Below are 22,025 nucleotides of genomic sequence, written 5' to 3'. Positions count from 1 at the left end.
TACGGGAGTGCTGGAACCGGTGGGGACGAGACCAGAGGAGGCGTTCTGAACGGGGTTCGCCGGATAGCCAACCGACTACCCTCAAACAGAGTGTCTTGGCTGGGTCCAAGTTCGGGCCACTCATCCTCTGAGAACTCGTCATCGGTGACCCAGTCCTCCCCACTCGCTGAATCACCATCCCAAAAGATCTCCCACGGGAGCAGATGTATGGCCTCATTAGCCTCAAAATCCAAAACTTTACAATATGGGTCCAATTGTATTGGTCTGTCTTTCACCAGGTTCAGGTCTGCTGGGTCCATCTTGGTCGGTTCGTACTATTACGCTTCAGCTGGAAAAGGACCCAATCGCAGACCAGAAGTAGACAAACTTAGGATTTATTCTTGGAGTGGACCCTCATCCTGGCCTAATATTGGAGTGGACCAATCAAAACAGAGTTTACCCTCATCCTGGCCTGGAGAAGGTGGTCGACCAATCAAAACAGAGTGTACCCTCATCCTGGCCTAATATTGGAGTGGACCAATCAAAACAGAGTTTACCCTCATCCTGGCCTGGAGAAGGTGGTCGACCAATCAAAACAGAGTGTACCCTCATCCTGGCCTAATATTGGAGTGGACCAATCAAAACAGAGTTTACCCTCATCCTGGCCTGGAGAAGGTGGTGGAACACCAAACCAGAGCATTCCAATAACTTTCATGAATGACATAAAAGTACTGGTGCTTGGTCATTCTCTCTAATACTTGTTTAATACGATATCCCACTGAATGGTGTAGGAGACTCCACAGCAGGGAGTTAATTTGGTCATTTGGTTGGAGATTTTCACAAGCCATTTTATTGATGGGACAAAAAGGATATTTGGGTAGGAAGGCAGTTGGTGTTCCCCTAAATTGTCAGTTACTAGCTCTGTTAAACTGCAGTGGATGGAGGCTTCATTGTAGCTGGACACAGCACAGGCAGAAATGGGCCCGAGCATAGGTGCTGAGGGTGTCTGTACACTAATAAGGTTTATCCTGACGGATTTATGTATGAAATTCATCTGCTTGCTTCTGATTCTCTCCTCTCCTCCTCCCTTCCCTACCTGTCCAGTCCCTAAGCAGATGCCCCCCTTATCAGCTGGGTTCTGCGCAAGGTGGTTTCTTTAAAGGATTATCTTTGTGTTTAGTAAATGTGATTTGTTTCAAACACATTCTACGACGACTAGCTTTCATAGTGGATAGTGTGCATGCTGTTGATTAGTCATGAACAGGCTTGGTAGTTGGATAGCTTATCTCAGCTCTGCAACTAGCCTCCATAGCCTACAGAAGCTAAAGTTAGACTTGTTACAGTTTTTCTCAATTGCTTTCACACATTTAGCGAATCATGGGTCAACTTCATCTAATGCTCACATCTACTCTGCACAGCAAGAGTCTTCTCTGGCGAATGGGTTAACTATTTCTCATTGCTTTCACACACATTTCTTTGAGTTTTAACACACTTTTCAAAACAGTTAACACACTTCTCAGAGAAAGACACGAAACCTAATTGAATAACCATGTCAACACATCGAAGGCACTTAGTAGCAGCCTACTGAAACTGCTCTCTCAATTCTAAATATCGTCAGCACCTGTGTGAACTCTCTGTGCACAACAAATCAAGTTGTTCTCAACCTATAAAAGAGGTCAATAGGTTGAAGTTGAAAGCAAGCATGGATCGAGGTCGAGGTCGAGGTCGAGGTCGAGGTCGAGGTCGAGGGGCCCCTGTCAGAGGACATAGAATTAGATGCTCAAACGAAATTAGGACAACCATCATTGACCATGTTGTAAATCCATGGTCTTCCATGAGAGAGGCTGGCGAAAGAGTTCAGCCAAACCTGAGCCGCCATACTGTGGCATCAATTGTTCGAACGTTCCGCAATGACAATAGGTAAGTCACTTTGCCTGTCTTTACAGTCAATTTACTGAACTGTGTTTCACTGTATGTGCACTCTTGTGACAAGCATTTCTATACTTTTGTAAAGTGTGTAGCCACAATACAATGCAGTACTGTATTACAATAGAGTAACTGACTTTCAAAATATACAGATAGAATTCTGATTACTGTATATTTAACAGTATTTACAGCCTATTGCACTATTTTTTACAGAATCAACACACTGGCCCACACTGGTGGCAGGGGCAGAATATTCACTGCAGAACAGGAGGCTGCTATTGTGGACATGGTAGTTGCTAACAATGCCATCAGGTTGCGGGAGATCAAGGAAGCGGTCTTAGCTGACCAGGGGACATTTATCAATGTCAACAGAGTCAGCTTGTCAACAATTGGCCGCATCCTCAAACGCAATCTGGTGGCAACGAAGCAACTATACATGGTACCATTTCAACGGAATAGGGACGATGTGAAGGCAGCGCATGCACAGTATGTACAGGTACGGATCTGTCACTGCATTTGGATTTGTCTTGCTGCATAACATTCAATTACTGTAGAAAACAGCACCTTCTGTATATGTGGTAATTTACTCTGAATGTCTTTTTGAATGTAGAGAGTAATGGATCTGGAAGCAGACGCAACCCATTACGTCTTTATCTATGTGGATGAGGCAGGATTTAACCTCGCCAAAATAAGGAGATGTGGCCGTAACATCATTGGTCACAGGGCAACAGTAACCGTGCCAGGGCAGAGGGGTGCCAACATCACGATATGCGCCGCCATATCCACAAATGGAGTCCTGTGCCATATCCCATGCATAGGCCCATACAACAGCGATCGCCTAATGACATTTCTCGATGCCTTACATGAAAGGCTGGTGCTACCACATGAGCGAGGCCTGTTCAGGGCGAACATGTCCCGCTTTGTGATAATTTGGGACAATGTGGCATTTCACCATTCACGAGTGGTGAATGACTGGTTCACTGCCCACCCAAGGATGATGATGCTGTTTCTTCCAGCATACTCCCCGATGCTAAACACGATCGAGGAGTTTTTCTCCTGCTGGAGGTGGAAAGTATGACAACAGGCCTTATGACCAGATGTCATTGATAGATGCAATGAATGCAGCCTGCTTGGCAATTGGCGCTGAAAGCTGCCAGGGATGGATTCGCCATTCCAGAAGTTTTTTCCCGAGATGCATTACTATGGAAAACATAAATTGTGATGTGGATGAAAACATGTGGCCTGATCGTCAGGCCCTCCTCGACAACCCCTAAAAATGAATATTTACAGGCTTTTCATTTGCTTTTATGGACCTTTTTGTTTGATATTTGACCTTTTTTTCTGCATATTGCAGCCTGTCATTTTGATTTCTGTGGAGAATGTGAAAAAATTACTGCAAAATAAATCATTTTTTTGTCAGAATCTTTGCCATTTTGTACACTATAGAACAAATGTAAATCAATGGTGTTGACAGGACCTTGTTTACAAAATCTTTTACAGTATTCAGCAATACAAAAACAGTACTACAATATTTTACTGTATACAAATTTTCATATTTCAAATACTTTCTGACAGTATATTCCCTAAGTAAGAGTGCTCAGTACAAAACCCAAAGTGTAGTATGTTGTCATTGGTAAAATAGTCAATACTGTGAGGGTGTTGCACAAAAGTTGAAGTGTTGGATTCAGAGGTTGATATTGATAGCTGTAGTTTGAATTTTGTTATCCATTGTTAAATAAATGAGAAAACATACATTTTCAATTGAGCACAAATTGTAGGTTTTGATGGAAATGTTTGGTTTTGATGGGTGTGTGATAAGTTTTGAGAAAGTGGTGTCATTCTGAAAACATCATATAGTGTTTTGGTCATTTCAGCTTCTGTTAAGGGCTGTGTTTGAGCTGTTTTGCAAAAGTAAACAGTGAATGGAAAAATGTGCCAAAGCAATTGAGAAATACTGTAAACAGAGAGCTACCTTTTCTGAACAGACTAAAGTCTCTCAAACTCTCTTTTGATGCACACTGAGAAATCTACAAAATGGACACCCGGATTTCCAAAGTCTGACCAGAGGGTAAAAAAGGTCTCAGTTCTTAACAACAGGACTTGCATTGTTTACAGCTCCAACAAAACCCATCCATCTGGTGTAATCAATCACCACTTGTTGTGAGGTAACCAACTGATAAGCATTTTCAGCCCGACACCTAGGTGCAGGAGAAGCTCAGCCTGTCTGTGATATCTAAAGAAATGTGTAAATGCAAACCAATTCATCCCTACAATATGGGCAGCACTGTGATCATGGTTCCATGCCAATCTCTGGTGCCAGCACATACGTATGTCTCATTTTAGTTCTCATGTTTCATGCCAATCTACGGTGCCAGCACATAGGTCTCATTTTAGTTCTCATGTTTCATGCCAATCTACGGTGCCAGCACATAGGTCTCATTTTAGTTCTCATGTGTGAAAGACCGCTCGCGCCGGCCATCTCACCATGTGGGATGTAGTCTGGTAAAATGGGGTTGCAGGCAGGAACACACAACGCAGGAGACAGTGGCTTCCATAAAAATAGCTATATTTATTTACAACAGGGTTTTTGTAAAACCCCAAAACATACAAACACAAACTGAACACACTAAAGCCTATACTAGACAAGGTACACCTCTGAGCATTCAGGTTTCGTCTAGTACCTTGTCCAAGCTCCATCCAGCATGTTCAGTCTGTCCTTCTCCTCCATGAAACAATGAGGTGCACCTTAAGTAAGGCCACCTGGGTCCAATTAAAAGGTAATTGGACCCCTCCAAAGGGGTGGGGGAATCCAGACCCAACCATTTAGGTAGGGGAGTCCAGTCCTTCTTCCCTCCTGGACCACAGTGAGAAGGGGGAGGGACTTCACCTTTTTACATCATGTTTCATGCCAATCTACGGTGCCAGCACATAGGTCTCATTTTAGTTCTCATGTTTCATGCCAATCTACGGTGCCAGCACATAGGTCTCATTTTAGTTCTCATGTTTCATGCCAATCTACGGTGCCAGCACATAGGTCTAATTTTAGTTCTCTTGGTTTCATACCAATCTACGTTGCCAGCATATACAGTACGTAGGTCTCATTTTAGTTCTCTATGCAAATCAGCCTCCTTGACCCAGCAGCTCCAGATGACCAATCAAGGGGTTATTTGGGCAAAAAAGGTATTGTCTTAAGGCATCAGGGGCATGGTGTAGTGACATTGGATTTGTTTGTAGCAAATGTATGGAAATGGGGTTTGGAGTATAAAAGGAGGCATTTGAAGGCCCCAAGTCTCCTCTTCAGCCTTGCTCTCATTCTGTCCTTCTATCTGCCACCACCAAACAAGGCTGGCCCCATTCTCTCAGCCTCTCCTCTCTTCTCCTTTCCTCCCTCTTTTCTATTATTCTCACCATCATTGAGCACTTCTCTTGAGCTCTCCCTATTTGCTCTATCTTTTCCTCACTCACTCACTCACTCACTCACTCACGGTTTTTCAGATTATTTGCAATCAATGCATTTATTTGGTTTAATTAGCAACCATTATACAGTATTTCACAATTGGCAACCATTTCATTTAATACAATTATCATTGTTTATGGTTGTTACCAGTTTGATCTGTAATTTTACATTTAATTGGATCTGTACCTGTCACAGTTAAACCTAAATCTAAACCTAAACCTAACCTAAATTAAAAATCGTTTATTGTAACAAAAATGTTTAATTTTCAGCAATCATATAATTCATGTGCCATGTCTTTACATATTTAATACTAAACTAAATATCTCATTGTCACGACTCAACACACAGCGTGCCCTCCAGGACAGCAGAGGGCACTAAGGAGTCGGAGCAAGGCCGGCTCAGCCAAGCTGGTGAGGAAGTGAGCGGCCATGCTTAAAAGGAACCCTGAATTGTTTGTCAGTGCTCATTCACGGTTTGCATGCTACGGGCGCTACTTCGCTTGGAAACTTCTCTTGGAATTACTTGGAAACTCTTGGATACGTGAACTCTTTATCTGTGCTTGACCCTGCTTGCCTCAACTTCGGATTTCGGATTACGTTTTGGACTGTTTACTAGTGACGGCGAAATTAAGCTTCATGAACCTTCGAAGCTTTCCAGCCAAACGTGTTGAAAAAAGGTTTTCTCGGGACAGTGAATTTGTTCAATTTGTTGTGGTGCGCAAGGCCTGCTAAAATAACATAAACACAAACGTATGGTGAAAAAAACGTACCTTCATTAATTCAAATTTCGTTGTATGCGAATAAAATGACAATAAAGGCTTTATTGTTCTATTCTTTCTTCTAGTAATTGTTTGACTTTTAGATTTAGGGATTGTATGGTGGCACAACGGTTAGCGACGTCGCCTCATGCGCGGAACACTTGATTCCCAGTCATAGCGAATTTTAATCCGATGGTTTGATTATAAACGGCTGCTAATTATATTTACTCTCTTCTGTATGCCGTTGGAACAGAGGTTAGTTAAAGTGCTCTTGGAATACTGGTCAGTACATTTGTAAAACTAAGGGTAGTGAGAGTGCTTCAACATGGAGAAGGTGTTATTATTGTAACTCAGTTGCTTGTCACAGATCATACATTTCACCTACGAATAAAAAAGATACTCATTAAACTAAAGGTCCGTGACAACATGAAATAACACAATAATAGGCTAATGTCAGGGAAGTCATACAAGCTACAAAGACCTTATTAGGAGAAATCAAATCAAAGTGTTCCCACACGGGTGACGACTTTCTCTTCCTAACTGGCACCATAACTCTATCTCAAACAATCTAAATCTCCAACTACCGCTAAATCGCCAACTATCGCTATGTCTCTAACTATCTCTGTCTCCAACCACTGACAACAACCACGAATACGAGATGGGAATTGGGACATCTTATAAAGTCGAAGCGTCCCGCCAAAAGTCAACGAACGAACCACTTCGTGAAGCACTTGACTCAAATGAAGCTTCGGACTTCACCAGTGATGTCATTTCGGCAAAACGATACAAGCCTCGATACGCGCTCCGTCTGGAAGGCAGCAGAAACCGGATGGGAGGGTGAAGCTCTAGTGTCTACTTTTTACCAAGGGTTGAGGGAGTCACTGAAAGACGAGATGGTGAATCGAGACTGGGGCGAAGATTTGGATGACATCATCACTCTGGCCACAGCGTTGGACAAACGCATGCGAGAAAGACGAAGAGAATGCAGAGAGTTTCGCTCTCTTCCGCCAACCCGGGTCCAAGGTTCTCCCTTGCCATTAATGCCACCACATCGGGCCGGTTCCCCCGTAGACCATAATGGGGGGGGAGCCTATGCAGCTAGGTCGTTCTCGGCTAAGCCAAGAGGAGAGACAGTGCCGGATTTGACAGGGCCTTTGCATGTATTGTGGAGGCCAGGGTCCTGTGCACTAACTGTCCAAACCTCCAGGGAAAAGGCCGCGCCCACCGGGGGCCTCCTGGTGAGCGGAGATGTCACCTCTGCTCCCACGTCTCGCTGTTCCCTGCCTGTGCGTCTAACCTGGGGTTCCAGCAAGTGGTCTCAAGTAAGTCTACAAGCCTTGGTGGATTCAGGGGCAGCAGTTAATTTGATGGACCAAACACTAGCACGCCAGTTACAGGTGCCGATCACTCGTTGTGAGGCTCCAAGAGCAGTACAGGCCCTAGACGGACGTCCCCTGGGGTCTGGACGACTAGAGTTCTGCACCCGGCCCCTGCAGATGCTTACACTTGACACACACTTGGAAAGCCGTGTTTTCTTTTTGATTGACACTCCTCAAGATCCCATTGTCTTAGGATACCCCTGGCTCATAACCCATCAACACTCCTTCGATTGGGCCACTAGCACTCTTACTCAGTGAGGACCTGCCTTTACAGCCCATCGGCCACCAGAAAAGCCCACAATCTCTAGTATTGCCGCTGCAGCTGCCCTGACCCCACTAGCTGATACCCCAAAGGTGCCCGTCATGTAAAGTGACCTCAGTGCGGTTTTCTGTAAGGAAAGTGCAGCCTTGCTCCCTCCACATCGTAGTTATGATATGGCAATTGACCTCCTTCCTGGCACAGCACTCCCACGAGGTAGGCTTTACTCCCTGTCCATCCCTGAAACAAAAGCAATGGATCCTTACATTCAGGAAGCTCTCCAAAATGGACTTATCCGGCCGTCCACTTCTATTGCTGCGGCTGGATTCTTTTTCGTGGGCAAAAAAGATGGTGGGCTCCGTTCATGCATTGATTACAGGGGGCTGAATAAAATAACTGTGAAGAATAAGTATCCCCTGCCACTGTTGAACACAGCCTTTGAACGTCTCAGAGGAGCCACAATCTTCACAAAGTTAGACCTCCGGAATGCCTACCACCTCGTCAGAATCCGAGAGGGCGACGAGTGGAAGACAGGGTTCATAACCCCTCGGGGCATTATGAGTACCTGGTAATGCCTTTTGGCCTGTCTAATTGCCCTGCTGTGTTCCAAGCCCTTGTTAATGATGTGCTGAGGGATTTTTTGGATCACTTTGTGTTTGTTTATTTGGACGTCATTTTAATGTTTTCCTCTGACCTAGATTCTCACGTTCAACACGTCCGGCAAGTGCTTCAGCGACTACTCCAAAATCGGCTCTTCTTCAAACTGGAAAAAGGTGAGTTCCACACTACTAGCACCACCTTTCTTGGCTTTGTGGTCTCTCCCCAGGGATTAATAATGGATCAGTCAAAAGTAACAGCAGTCCTGGAGTGGGCTACACCCATGACTATAAAGCAGCTGGCTAGAAGGGGCCCAGCATCTGTTCATGGTTTGGACAGATCATAAAAACCTTGAGTATATCCGTGAGGCCCGCAGACTCAATCCTCGTCAAGCCCGGTGGGCCCTTTTCTTCACACGCTTCAATTACACACTCTCTTTTCGACCAGGGTCCAAGAACGGCAAGGCCGATGCCCTCTCTCGCCAGTTTGCCCCAGATAGCCTTCTAGGAACACCAGAACCAATCGTTCCCGACACCTGTGTTGTTGCCCCGGTCTGTTGGATACTAATGGAGCAAGTGCAAGATGGCCACCGCCTAGAACAACCACCACCTAACACACCATCCTCCAAGACTTTCGTTCCAACGGCACAACGGCCACTTGTGCTGGAGTGGGGTCATGATTCTCGCCTGGTGGGCCACCCCGGGCGACACCGAACCATGGAACTAATTAGCCGCACATTCTGGTGGCCGTCTATGAGGGAGGATGTCGCGGGTTATGCCGCAGCCTGTTCCGTATGTGCTGCCCACAAGGTCGACAACCAGCGCCCCCAAGGGCTCTTGCACCCCCTGCCCATACCCCGTCGCCCCTGGTCACATGTCTCTCTTGACTTTGTTACGGGGTTGCCCCTCTCCAATGGTTTTACAGTTGTACTTGTCATTGTTGATCGTTTTTCAAAAACCTCTCGCTTTGTACCCCTACAGAAGCTCCGAACGGCCCGGCAGACAGCAGAAACGCTAGTTAAAGAGGTGGTTCGCTACCACCGCACGCCTAAGGAAATCCTATCTGACAGGGGTCCACAGTTCATTGCAAGATTCTGGAGGGCTTTTTGGCAGCTAATGGGGGTAACTGTTCGTCTCACCTCTGGGTATCACCCCCAGACTAATGGCCAGACTGAACGAGTCAACCAAGAGATGGAGAAATATTTCCGATCATATTGTTCTTCTAACCCTACCACCTGGGCAAGTTACCTGATGTGGGCAGAGTTGGCTCACAACCAGTTAGAATCTTCATCCTTCGGAATGTCTCCTTTTGAAGTGCTTACAGAATACCCTCCAGTGTTGTTCCCTGCCTTTCCAACAGAGGTTCCGGTGCCTGCAGCGAAAGCCTCAGTCCAGCGCCTTCGTCGTCTCTGGAAAAAGGTCCGCCAGAACCTCATCAGGGTCACAAACCAACACAAACGCCAGGCGGATCGAAAAAGAAGGGTGGCAGTGCTCTACAACCCTGGTGATCGGGTCTGGGTGTCTACAAAGGGATTGCCTATGCCTGCAGTATCCAAAAAACTCTCACCCAGGTATGTGGGACCATTCAGAGTGTCACGCAGAATTAATCCGGTGTCTTACATGTTGTCTATCCCTCGGTCAATGAGGGTCAGCCCTGTTTTTCATGTCTCTTTGCTACGCAAAGCCTTCTCTTCTCCGCTGTCTCCAGCATCCCAGAACCCTCCTCCACCTCGAAGGATTGATGGCACTCTGACCTACATAGTCAAAAAACTCCTTGATGTTCGACGACGAGGTCATGGATTGGAGTTCCGTGTAGACTGGGAGGTCTATGGACCGGAGGAGCGGTCCTGGGTCTCTCGGAGGGACATTTATGACAACTCCTTGAATCCAAGAGTTCTTCGACACACACCCGAACCTCCCTGGACCGTCGGGTGCCGGTCCTCGAGGGGGGGCTCCTGACACTCAACACACAGCGTGCCCTTAATTCGTTTTACTGATTTACAAAGGTGGGGATTGATCCACTTTACAAAGTTGATGCTGAAATATTTCCCACTCTAATGCATTCTACTGTCCCATACATGAATAAGCCTTCTTGGCCAATATTCTCTGTCAGTGGTTATATGGTGACTGCCCTTTACAGATCGCATGGAATTTGGACCTTGGAGTGCAACTTGGTCTTGCATGGTAAGTTTCCCTACAATGTGTCTTGGTTTCTAAATAATCATGCTAACTATTGGCAATATACCAGGTGCGGAAAAAAAGTTCTTGGACTGTGCCTATAAAAATAAAAAAAACGTACCTGATTTCAATTTGGCCGCCATCCCCTTTAAAATAGTCGCCTTGTGCAGCAAAAGTCATTGCACCTGCTTCTGTGCTGTGCTGTGCTCTGTTCGTTCGCTACAGGAATAATCCTGGACATTTTTGATTGCACTTTGTAGTTGGCAATATCATCAAAGCCTTCCTTACATTTGTGCTGGGTGGTCTGTCCTGGACACCTGAACTACATAGCACATAGCCGAGGCTGCTAGTGAAAACAACAGGTGTGTTTATCTGTCCTTCAGATGACCATATACTGTTGAAGATGGGACAAAAACGACTTGCCTATGAAACATGAAGTGGCAAATTGTTGCTTACTATTGCTGTAAGTAAGATGACAACAAATCTGCCTAATGTACAGGCAGGTATTGTCTATTGTTAGTCATGCCCTTTATCAGGAGAAGGATGCAAATTACTGAGTATAACCTCTGGAATGAATTACCTGATTGCTGGAGGACTGGAGACAGATGTAGGGGGTCTAGTTGCAGCAGAAGTCACTTCCAATATAGGGTGCTGTGAACAGATGAGTGCAGTAGGTCTTCAAAACCATGGAGGTGTGGAACAACCTTCTTCAAATGAAATGCATATGCTGACATAATAGGTTTCTATGAATGGGACTAAATTAAATGCATATGCTGACAAATAGGTTCCTATGAATGGGACAGAATGAAATGCATATGCCGACAAATAGGTTTCTATAAGTGTGATAGAATGCAACATCATTAAGTAAGTATTTGTTTTTAGAATGCTTTTTTTATGTCTTGACTGCTACTGACACACTTTTACTTTCACACTTTTAAAGAACAAATCATTCGGTTTCCTCTCCACAACCTCACTACTGACCTTGTATCCTGTGTGTTTTTTTAACTAGCAAGCAACTGTTAATGTGAAGCGGCCTACCACAGCTAGCTACATAGCTTACTCAAGTTGGTTCATGCATAATAAAAACAAAAAAAACTTGATGTATTTAAAGACCTATACCAATAAAAATGAAGACCACACAATGTAAAATTGATTTGTTTTATCCAAGCTTTACTCATCGCCTGTACATAAAAACAGGGTTCTGCTGCCCGACTGTTCATTTTCCTATCTAGTTCTGCCAACTCTCCTCTCTTGTCTGTGCACTGTTCTCATTGTATCTGATTTCATAAATAGCTCCACCATCTTGGTCCCTTCTGCATTTTAAGCTTTTTCTGCGAAGCTGACTGCATCTTCCTCCCGGCCGACCTCAAGTAGATGGGCCCCCCCTTATGTGCCGTGGTTCTGCTTAAGGTTCCTTCCTGATTAACAGGGAGTTTTTCCTTGCCCCTGCCGCCATTGTGATTGCTCTAAGGGGGTTCAGGCTCTGTGCTCTGTAAAGCCCCTTGACACAATTTAATTGTTTTGGCGCTTTATAAATAAATATAATAAAATAAATAAAATAAAATAAATCTTTTTCCAGTAAATTGCATATGTTGTCAATGTGGCACGGTGGCTCAGGTGCTTGCACTGCCGCCTCACAGCAAGAAGGTCCTGGGTTTGATTCCTGCATGGGACGCTGTTGGTCTTGGGGGTAGGTTCTCCCCAGGCCTTCAGTGCTCAGGTGGGCTATCTCCCGGGCCTTTCTGTGTGGAGTTTGCATGTTCTCCCTGTGTTCACAAGGGTTTCCTCCACATAGAACCCAAACATGCAAAAGAACAGAAAAGATCACTCTCCTGTCCTGTCCCTGACCAAGATTGGACTGAACACTTGGCCTGGTCCCCGTGCGCTGTAAAAGGCTGCCCACTGCTCCTGGAGCCCCTTGAGGAAGGACAAGGACTTCAGGATGGGTTAAAGGCAGAAGGAAAATTTCACCGGCGACCTCATCAGCATGCGTGTGTGTGTGTCCTGTGTCGCCGCCAAATGCATGTGTGTGGTGTTGTGTGCTGTGTGACAATAAAACAGACTTTGAGACTGCGACTGAACAAATCATGTTCATCTTCAGGCCTTTTTCTTGTCCCAATCTGTTCACTCTCTTCCTTTTTTCCTCTCATTGTCTAAATCAGGGGTCTCAAACTCCCAGCCCGCCAATCGATTTCATGCGGCCTGCCACTTGAAATCAAGTTTTATTATACGGCTCCTCAGAATGTTGTAAAAAGTTCCATTGATTTGAATGGGCCACCCCAACGTTTTACCGCTGCCATTGGCAACGGGTTTTGTGCTTCTAATTCACATCTTTCGTATCATGCCATCAAGTAGTCCAGTCATATAACGTAACAGAAATGTAATTGAAGTCAGCAAGTAATGGGTTGCTACGTAACAACTTAAACTTTAAAGTTCTATTTGCGTGAGGAACAATATTTTCTTGGCAGAAGTCACGAAATGGCAACAAAATCATTAAAAAGAGGTATTTTGGAGGAATGTCTTCTTTCGTTTTGACAAGTAATAAGCAGGATAATGTATAGTCCGGCGGTCATTATCGGAAAATAAATCTAGCTGTGGCAAAAGCAAAAGTTTCAGTGCGTATTCTGTGGCTCTGGACGAGAGCACTGACATAAATGATAATGCTCAGCTCAGTCTGCGGTGTTAACAACCAGTTTAAAGTGACAGAGGAATTACTTTGTGTAAAAACAATGCAATGCCATATCACAGCTAGGGATGTATTTGAGCAACTGTGTGACGTAATTGGGCATGCTGATCTGTCATGGAAGTCGCTCTGAGGAATAACCATAGACGGCGCACCATCAATGATCAGCATATCAGTAGACTATTATATTTTTATTATAAATCCATTTATTTTGTAAAATAAAATTATTCAGATTTTTGCTGAAAATTCATTTTTCTGCTTTGTTTTGTTTGTTTGCAGCTTTGTTACCAACTATACAAAAGTGGTGCAGTACAGCATTTGCTTTGAAATATGCATGTATGAAGGAAAAATATAGATGTAGTTGTCGATGAAGACATTATCCCACTTTTACTGCTATATACGTATGTAAGTCATGGGCTATCAATGAGACAAAGTGACCCAAAAATGTAACTATAACAAACACCTTAATCCAAAGACCTGAGTTCAGGAATTGAACTCAGGTCAGCTACTTGCTATTCAACAACACTAACTGTCACGATCCAAGACACAGCATGCCCTCCAAGACAGCAGAGGGTACAAAAGAGGCGGCGTGAGGCCGGCTCGACCAGACTCACGAAGAAGTGTCTTTAAAAGCAACCTGAGGCTGTTTACAAGTTACAAGTTACAAGTCTTTTATTTGTCAGTTGCACAAAATGACACAGGGTCAGACTGGGCACTAAAATTCTTACGACAAGGTGCCGCACAAAAATCTACCATACCATAACATCACATAATATAACATAACAAACCATGACGTACACTCTGTACAAGTACTATGAACATAATAAACATATAATAACCTAAATAACCTTACTAAATAAATATACAAGATAAATATACAATACAGTGTGCTAAACATATAACAACCTATACATATAATACTAAATATACATATAACAGCCTATACATATAATACTAACATATATACATATAACATATAATACACATATAATAAACTATGCTCACCAATTGACCTATACTAACCTACATACAACCCAGTGAGGGAGTAACAGGTAGTGCAATTTTCCTGATAAGGTATTACTGCTAGTGCAAACAGTAGGTTGGAAGTCACGGTGCAAAAGTGGCGGTGGTGTATCAATGTCCATTTACTGTAGCAGCCTGATGGACCTGGGGTAAAAACTGTTCTCCAATCTGCGTGTACGAGACTGGATGCTACAGTACCGCCTTCCAGAAGGCAGCGGGGTAAAAAGTCTGAAGGCTGGATGGTAGCAGTCTTTTAGAATCCTGCCAGCCTTCCTGAGGCATCGTGTGTGGTAGGTGTCCTGCAGGGCTGGGAGCTCCCTGCCGATGATGAACTCCGCAGTCCTGACCACACTACGAAGGGCCTTGCGGTCCTTGGCTGTGCAGCTCCCATACAACGCTGTGATGCACCCAGTCAGGATGCTCTCTATTGTACATCTGTAGAAGTTGGTGAGGATGACTGGGTTCATGCCAAACTTCTTCAGTCTCCTCAGGAAGAAAAGGCATTTCCGGGCCGCTTTGACAACCTTGTCCGTATGAGCAGACCAGGTGAGGTCATCGCTGATGTTCACCCCGAGGAGCCTGAAGCAGCTGACCTTTTCCACTGCGGAACCGTTGATGTACAGGGGTGCAAGCTCCTCCACCTGCCGTCATGTTTGTCATTGCTCATTCATGTTCTCATGCTATTAGCCCTTTGTCTTGAAACACTTGTTTGCCTCTTGGAAGTGGATACTCTGGATCTGGATACCCTGACTACGAATTACGGATTACGATTTGGATTGTTTGCCTGGAATCCCTCTCTCTCACTCACGGTATCGAACCCTGCCTGTCTTTTGATCTTTCCCTTGCCTGACACTTACCATTGTACCACTAATCACACGCGGTGAATTTGCCACACTCAAAAGTGGTATCTACAGTATTGTGATAGGCAAGCCAACAGACCAGGTGACCAGGTCATTTGAGTTTGAGACCCCTGGTCTAAATGCATTCTGTACCTGTTGCGTGGAGTTAAACAATAATTGTGTAAAAATGTAAAGAGGACATTCACATTAGGGAAGAAGGGGGATCAAGGCACTTCATTTTCACATGAAATGAGAGGTGCACCGGTATAATGCCTGTACAGCCACCACCAACGGGGTCATTTGGTGACAGTAGCACTGCCAGGACAACCTTTCACCAGAATCCTGCTACCGTAATCAATAGCTTGATTTGATCTACTGAGGTCCAGAGAGGTGAAATGTTCTGGGTGTTGCACACAATGAGATGACACCATTTCTTCAAGTCAAATGATTATCAAATGAACGATCTTCTTGCTGTAATGTTCCCTGGATCACAATGTGTCAAGGCAGAACTGCCCCAGCTCTTTCATTTCTTTTTATTCACTCACTCTTTCTTTTCAATCACTCTAACACTAACACTCAATTACACTTTCACTACATTACTATCACACAATCGAACTATCACTATCACTCTTTTTTCTTTCTCTCTTAACGTCTTACATCTCAATCTTTTACATTTCTTTGTCTTCTCTTTCACTCACTCACTCACTCACTCTCTCTATTCCATCTCTTAAATGTGTTGTCTTTCTTTCTCTTTCAGTCATTTACTAATTTACTCAAAGGACAGGTGGCTAGTGAACTAGTAACTAGGTGTGTGTGTGTGTGTGTGTGTGTGTGTGTGTGTGTGTCTGTGTGTGTGTGTGTGTGTGAGAGAGAGTCCAATGTCCCTCTCCCTCTCTTGCAGGGGAATGTGCGTCAGAACTCGGTGAGAAGGGGGAATTCACCTCACAGCATCCCTCCATTTTCTTTCCTTCTTTTCATCTTCATTCCTTCTCATCACTCTCTTTATGTATATCCACTCTTTTTCACTCTTCCCATTTTTCTTTCTATTACTCTGTCCATCAATTCCCACTCTTTCTTCTTCATGTCTCTGACTTCTCTGACTTTCAAGTTCTCTATCCTCCACGTCTTCCACTCTGCCTATATGTCGATCTGTCTGTCTGTCTGTCTGTCTGTCTGTCTATCTATCCCTCTCCAGCTCCCTTTTCACTCTCCATTTCTCTGTATTACTCAATTTTCTCTCCTTCTTTCCATATTTACTATCTTCAGTCTTTCTCTTCATCCTGTCTACATACATTTCTATTACTCTGTCCATCAATTCCCCCTCTTCTTCTCCTTCTTCATGTCAGCTTTCTCTGACTTACAAAAAAGAACAGCATAGAGGAATAGAGGGATGAAAGAGTGAGGAGAGTAAAGATGGAAAGAAGAGAAAATGGAGTGATATGGAGAGTGTGAGAAATAGGAGTTGTAGAGGGACAGAAAGAGTGATGGATAGATAGATAGAGGAGAGAGGTTCTGGAGAGAGGGAGCATAAGTGAAAGTGTCAAAAGGAGGGGGGAGGAAGGAGATGGTTAGGAGAATCAATAGATGGAGCTGAGGGCAAAGACAAGACACTGAAGAAAGAAGGAAACGAGATGGAAGGGAGGAGAGAGAACTTGGAAGTCAGAGAAAGCTGACCTGAAAAAGGAGGAAAACTTTAGAGGGTCAATCATGAGTGGTCAACTAATCTGGGAGCTAATATGTTCAATCCTGATGGATATGTCTGGTGATGATGCTAATAGCTAATATGTTCAATCCTGATGGATATATCTGGTGATGATGCTAATATGATGCTAATATGTTCAATCCTGGTGATGATGCTAATATGTTCAATCCTGAGGGATATGTCTGGTGATCATGCTAATATGTTCAATCCTGACATGCTGTGGCACCTGTGGTTTGTTGGCTTCCTGTTTCCACCACTCATGGAAGTCCATTTGTAGCTTGACCTTTGCCCTCTCCAGCAGCAGCTGTAAATGCTCGATCTCTGTCTTCAGTCCCTTCAGCCGGCCAAAGATGCTCTTATAGCTGTAAATGACAGCAGCTCTTAAAAAAGTACTGACCTTGCCCCTAAAAGTGTCTAAAAGCTACCTTGTCACCGAATAACAAGAGGCTGCTCACATGCACACACACTTACTTCTTTTTTTCCTCTTCAATTTCAGAGAGTAGCCTCTCCTCCACAGGGCCAGGGTTCTCTGGGACTGGAGATCCTGTTGTCAACCCTACACAAAACACTGCCAATCATTACTTCACCCTTAATACCCAGGATTACTAATGACCTATTAATGAAAGATGAGTGAGTATATAACTCTACTACCAGTTCAATAATCCACCTTGCATTTAAGCAGAAAATGTGGAGTGAAAAGATTAGATTTTACAAAGATAGATTATAACCAACCTTGCACAGCCGTCTGCCTCCTTCTGAGCTCCAGCTGTCTCTTCAATTCATCTGACAAATTGACAGGAGACAGGGCATGAGGAGTTTTGAAGGAATATATATTAGATGAGACAGATCAGGACAAAATACAAACTAAGAGGTCACAAGAAAACATGTGCAGAAAGGTAAAAAGTATTGGACACAACAGTACTGGATGTACTGATGCAATTTTGCCTTTAAAACCTAAAAACAGTAACAATTAAGTGAATGCATTGTAGGGGCTACCATGTTCGTAGCCCAGGATCTGCTACAGTCTTTTCACTGTAGATGTATTGAACACAGCAGTGCTGGATGTGGTAACATCATTTTGACTTTGTGCCTCAAAGAAATACCCTTACCTTGCAGGACAATGAACCAAGACCAAAAAAGCTAACCAGTTTGAACTCAAACCTCTGGTCAAGGTTTAATGTAGCAGAGAGCTGGGCAAGTTGTCACAAGGATTAAACTTGTGTCTGATACCTTCAGCCTAGCACAGAATGCACAGGGGCCAACTCACTGCCTGGGTACGGTGTTCATATTAGGACATCCTCAGATCTCAGACTCAAGTGTCAGACTCAAACGAAAAGGCGTCAGGTCTCAGACCAAAAGTAGTCAGACTCAGGCGAAACGGCTTCAGTCTCAGAAAAACCTCTGTCATCCTCACACAAAACTTTGTCAAACCAAACGGCGTCATCCTCACACAAAACTTTGTCAAACCAAACGGCGTCATCCTCACACAAAACTTTGTCAAACCAAACGCCGTCATTCTCAGCAGAACTTTGTTAGAAAAAAAGTTGTCAGAGCTAGATGAGGGAGCTGTTGACTAGCTTTCTGAATGAGCTAAAGTAGCAGCTTTTACAGTGAATACCGCTGTGGTGTTTCTGTTAACTGGTACAGCAAGAAAACGTACTTTTGATATAATACGAAATAGTTGTTTTCTGCAAGCTAGTTCACTCGTGTAAAGTAAACCCATGTTTAGTCCTCCGGTTGCCGACTTTGCTGAAGAATGAATGCCTCCACTTGTCGCTAACCTAACTTGTGTCTAAATGATCACACGAGTGGTCTCTATGACTGTAAGAGAGAGAGAGAGAGAGAGAGAGAGTAATAAATGATCACACGAGTGGTCTCTATGACTGTAAGAGAGAGAGAGAGAGAGAGAGAGAGAGTAATAAATGATCAGACGAGTGGTCTCTATGACTGTAAGAGAGAGAGAGAGAGAGAGAGAGAGAGAGTAATAAATGATCACACGAGTGGTCTCTATGAGTCTCTATGAGGCATTGTCAAGGACCTCGAGTCAACTCTGGAGATGATGTGCGGAATAATTGTAATTAAAAAAGAAAAAAAGAAAAGCACCGTGGAAACAAAATCCAACATTTAAACTCCTAAAAAGACAGCGTAGGAAGACTAAAAGCGCCTGGCACTAGCATGGCTAGTGAAGTGGAGACGTATACAGACGTATACAGTGACATAATGGTGGCTCTATGGTGGCTCTCTAGCCCATGGTAAAGCAAACTGATTCTTAGTTTTTGAACCAACTTCGAACCGGCACTAGCACTTAGTTCATGTTGGTGGAAAGGGGGTATATGTGATACAATTGTTTACTGCTTTTTTAGTGGAAATACTTACTGATTTTGCTTCTTACATTGTTGACCTTCTCTCCTAAAGTCTTGGCTTCAGAGTACCTGTGATGAAGGACAGACACACAAGGACTATGATAGTTATCCAAATAAAAGGAATGGACAAGTCTTGTTAGTATTAAGGACTCCAAAGTTAAGTTGCCAGTCTGATTCATGCAATTAACTTTAATTAACTTGGCCCACAGCAGCCAAACCACTAAATATCATATGCAAATAAACTGCCCAACAACCTAGTCTATGTATTATAGCAAACAGGGTGCACCACAACCACTGTACATACTCAACTACCTAACAACAACAACAACAAAGATATGCGGGGGGGCGACAGTGGTACAGGAGGTAGAGAAGTCGGTTGGTAATCAGAAGGTTGCTAGTTCGATTCCCTGTCGAAGCGTCCTTGAGCAAGACACTGAACCCCTAATTGCTCCTGATGTGCAGTGTGCCATCAGTGTAAATGTAAAATGTGTATACATCCTTGTAAGTCGCTTTGGATAAAAGCGTCTGCTAAATGTAAATGTAAATATGCCTTTTTGTTACTAGGGTTGTCAAGTGGGCACCTTCCTCTAAAAGTGTTTTGTTGAATTAGGCCAATGTGGCACCCCAAGCCATTTCCTAACTGCCTTATTCATGACTTTCTCAAATTTCCCCATCTCTGAAATAGCAACTTCATACACAGTCAAAGGCCACCTTATGCATCGCAAAAGCCCGAACTGCAAGCTCCACAATTTCCCTGGCAAGATGTTGTTATCAATGATAGCATTAACCATGTATTATTTAAGCTCTGCAACCTGTCCACTGAACGTGGAATTGTACCACCTACCTAAGCTCGTCACCGTTTTCTCTAAAATAGATTTCAGGTTGGCAACAACAGCCTGTGTGGCACCGATCCAAAGACCGAGTCCAAAAATACCAAACAAGGGTCTCTACCTTCTGTCCTTGCTGCTTGAATATGATGCCAAATCCTACTACTGTGTTCCAAACATCCAGACAATCCTGGGATTCCTGCTTTCTGCACAATGAGGACTATTAAATAGAGTTAAGTTAAAGTAAAGAAAGTAAAAATAAAGACTATTCTCAAATTGTTCATACAGTTAATCAACATATTTTTAAGACTGGACATTGTTGCTGAACTTGGCACATGGCTGGTGCTGAAGTAGAAGTCAAAGTCAAAGTCAAAGTTGTTGTCACCCAGCACGACACACAACAACACACACGTGCATTGGGCGGCGACACAGGACACACACACACACACACACACACATGCCGAAGAGGTCGACAGTGAAATTTGTCCTTTAACCCATCCTGAGCTGTCCTTCCTCAAGGGCAGCCAGAAGCAGTGTGCAGCCTTTATTGTGCCCGGGGACCGGGCCAAGTGATCCAGTGTCCAGTCTTGGTCAGGGACAGACAGGAGAGCGATCTTTTCTGTTCTTCTGCATGTTTTTATGTTGGGGTTCTTTTGTGGAGGATTAGTCGCACACTTGTGTCTTTTTGTCAAGTAATAAAACTCCCAGAGGAACCGCTTCAGTCCAGTCACTTACCTTTGTTTCAGTAAAGACTTGTTTTCCTCAATGATCAGTTGGTTGTCATGGTCTCTCCTGAAGATTTCAAAAGCCTCCTGCCGTCCTACTGAGAACTCTGGAACTAAGGAAGTGGGAACATTTTGTGTTTGTGTTGAGTGGCTACATGAGGGTCTTACCCTCTTCATTGTTATTCATTTCTCCCTTTTGTTTGTTTGCCATATGTAGGTTTCCAGAACTCAATTGGACAGATTTATTTTTCTGTTGAAATGCACACATTGGCAACATCAATCAAACTAATGTTGGGATTGTTAGCAACTTTCTATGACTTAGGTAGCTATCCAGTTGCTGTATAATGCATAATAATAATGTATAATGCATATTAATGATGTATAATGCCTGTATAATAAGGCTACACAATGGAACATGGACATACTGCCTGCAAGCACATGCAATGAGGTTAAATGGCTACTATGAGTAGCTTGTTATGAATGACATCATTTTGTTATTTGGTGTGAGACTCAAGCGAAATGCGTGAAAGTTGGCCAGTGGCCACTCCGGTTCTGCTCAGTACATTGGCAGGCGTGCCAGTTTGAGAGGCCTGTAGAGGATCTAGGGCGATAGGTTTGAAATCCGGTGACCAAGTCAGTGGAATGTGTTGGCCATGTGTTGTGATTTGATGTGTTACCAGAATCAACATGTTACGAATGGAAAACACCTGGCTGGAAGGTTTCCACGTGTTCCCACTTTATGGGACAGCAGAATGCATTAGAGTGGTAAACAGTGCAGAAAGATGCAATGAATCTGATTAAATCCATTAAATGATTAAATTAACCTATAATATTATCAAGCATTATATAAGCCTACTGTTAGTTATCTTAGTTAATGTAATGGCAGGGGACACAAGAGCTTGTATGAATAGTTCATGAATTAACTGTTTATTAATACAATAAGCGGCAAGCTTAATTGTTTTATTTACCATTCAAACTGAATGTAATGTAAAACCCGAAAGTACAACTGTAAATAATAGCAAGTGAATAAACAGGTTGGATGCCAATAAGACCAGATACACTTAAATTACTAAATAAACCTGACAAACCTGAGTGCATGAATTAATAACATAACCCCGATCCTGAGATGAATGAGTGAGAGAAATGATGAAGGAGAGGACAAACACAGATAGAGAGTAAGAGAGCAGGGACACACAGGCTTCCCAAACTCAGAGATAGGAGAGGACAAGCAGCAGAAATAGAGTAAAGGTCGAATTATACTTCCGCGTCGGTGTCCGTCCTCTTTACGGATGGGCGGGGAAACGGATTTGAACGGATTCGGACGTACTGTTC

The 22,025-nt window shown here is 43.8% G+C and overlaps 1 protein-coding gene across 2 annotated transcripts in view; it reads right to left on the bottom strand.

Annotated features, from left to right (window-relative positions):
• The window catches only part of LOC105888540 (kinesin-like protein KIF6), a 36,802-nt gene extending 15,842 nt beyond the window's left edge, over positions 1-20,960 (bottom strand). The window contains exons 1-6 of one of the 2 annotated variants that reach the window (XM_031580152.1): positions 20,704-20,960; positions 19,155-19,210; positions 17,511-17,561; positions 17,250-17,334; positions 17,005-17,140; positions 11,112-11,182 (exon numbers count right to left, since the gene is read on the bottom strand). In XM_031580152.1, coding sequence (XP_031436012.1) covers positions 11,112-11,182; positions 17,005-17,140; positions 17,250-17,334; positions 17,511-17,561; positions 19,155-19,210; positions 20,704-20,870 — 566 coding nt within the window. In that variant the 5' untranslated portion in view covers positions 20,871-20,960. The remainder of the gene's footprint in view (positions 1-11,111; positions 11,183-17,004; positions 17,141-17,249; positions 17,335-17,510; positions 17,562-19,154; positions 19,211-20,703) is intronic. The other variant, XM_031580151.2, reaches the window with a different exon arrangement.
• Positions 20,961-22,025: the final 1,065 nt, after the last annotated feature.

Source organism: Clupea harengus, chromosome 14 (assembly GCF_900700415.2).
Source record: "Clupea harengus chromosome 14, Ch_v2.0.2, whole genome shotgun sequence".
NCBI lineage: Eukaryota > Metazoa > Chordata > Actinopteri > Clupeiformes > Clupeidae > Clupea > Clupea harengus.
The sequence above is the reverse complement of the archived record's forward strand: the minus strand, read 5'-3'. Positions and strand labels throughout refer to the sequence as shown.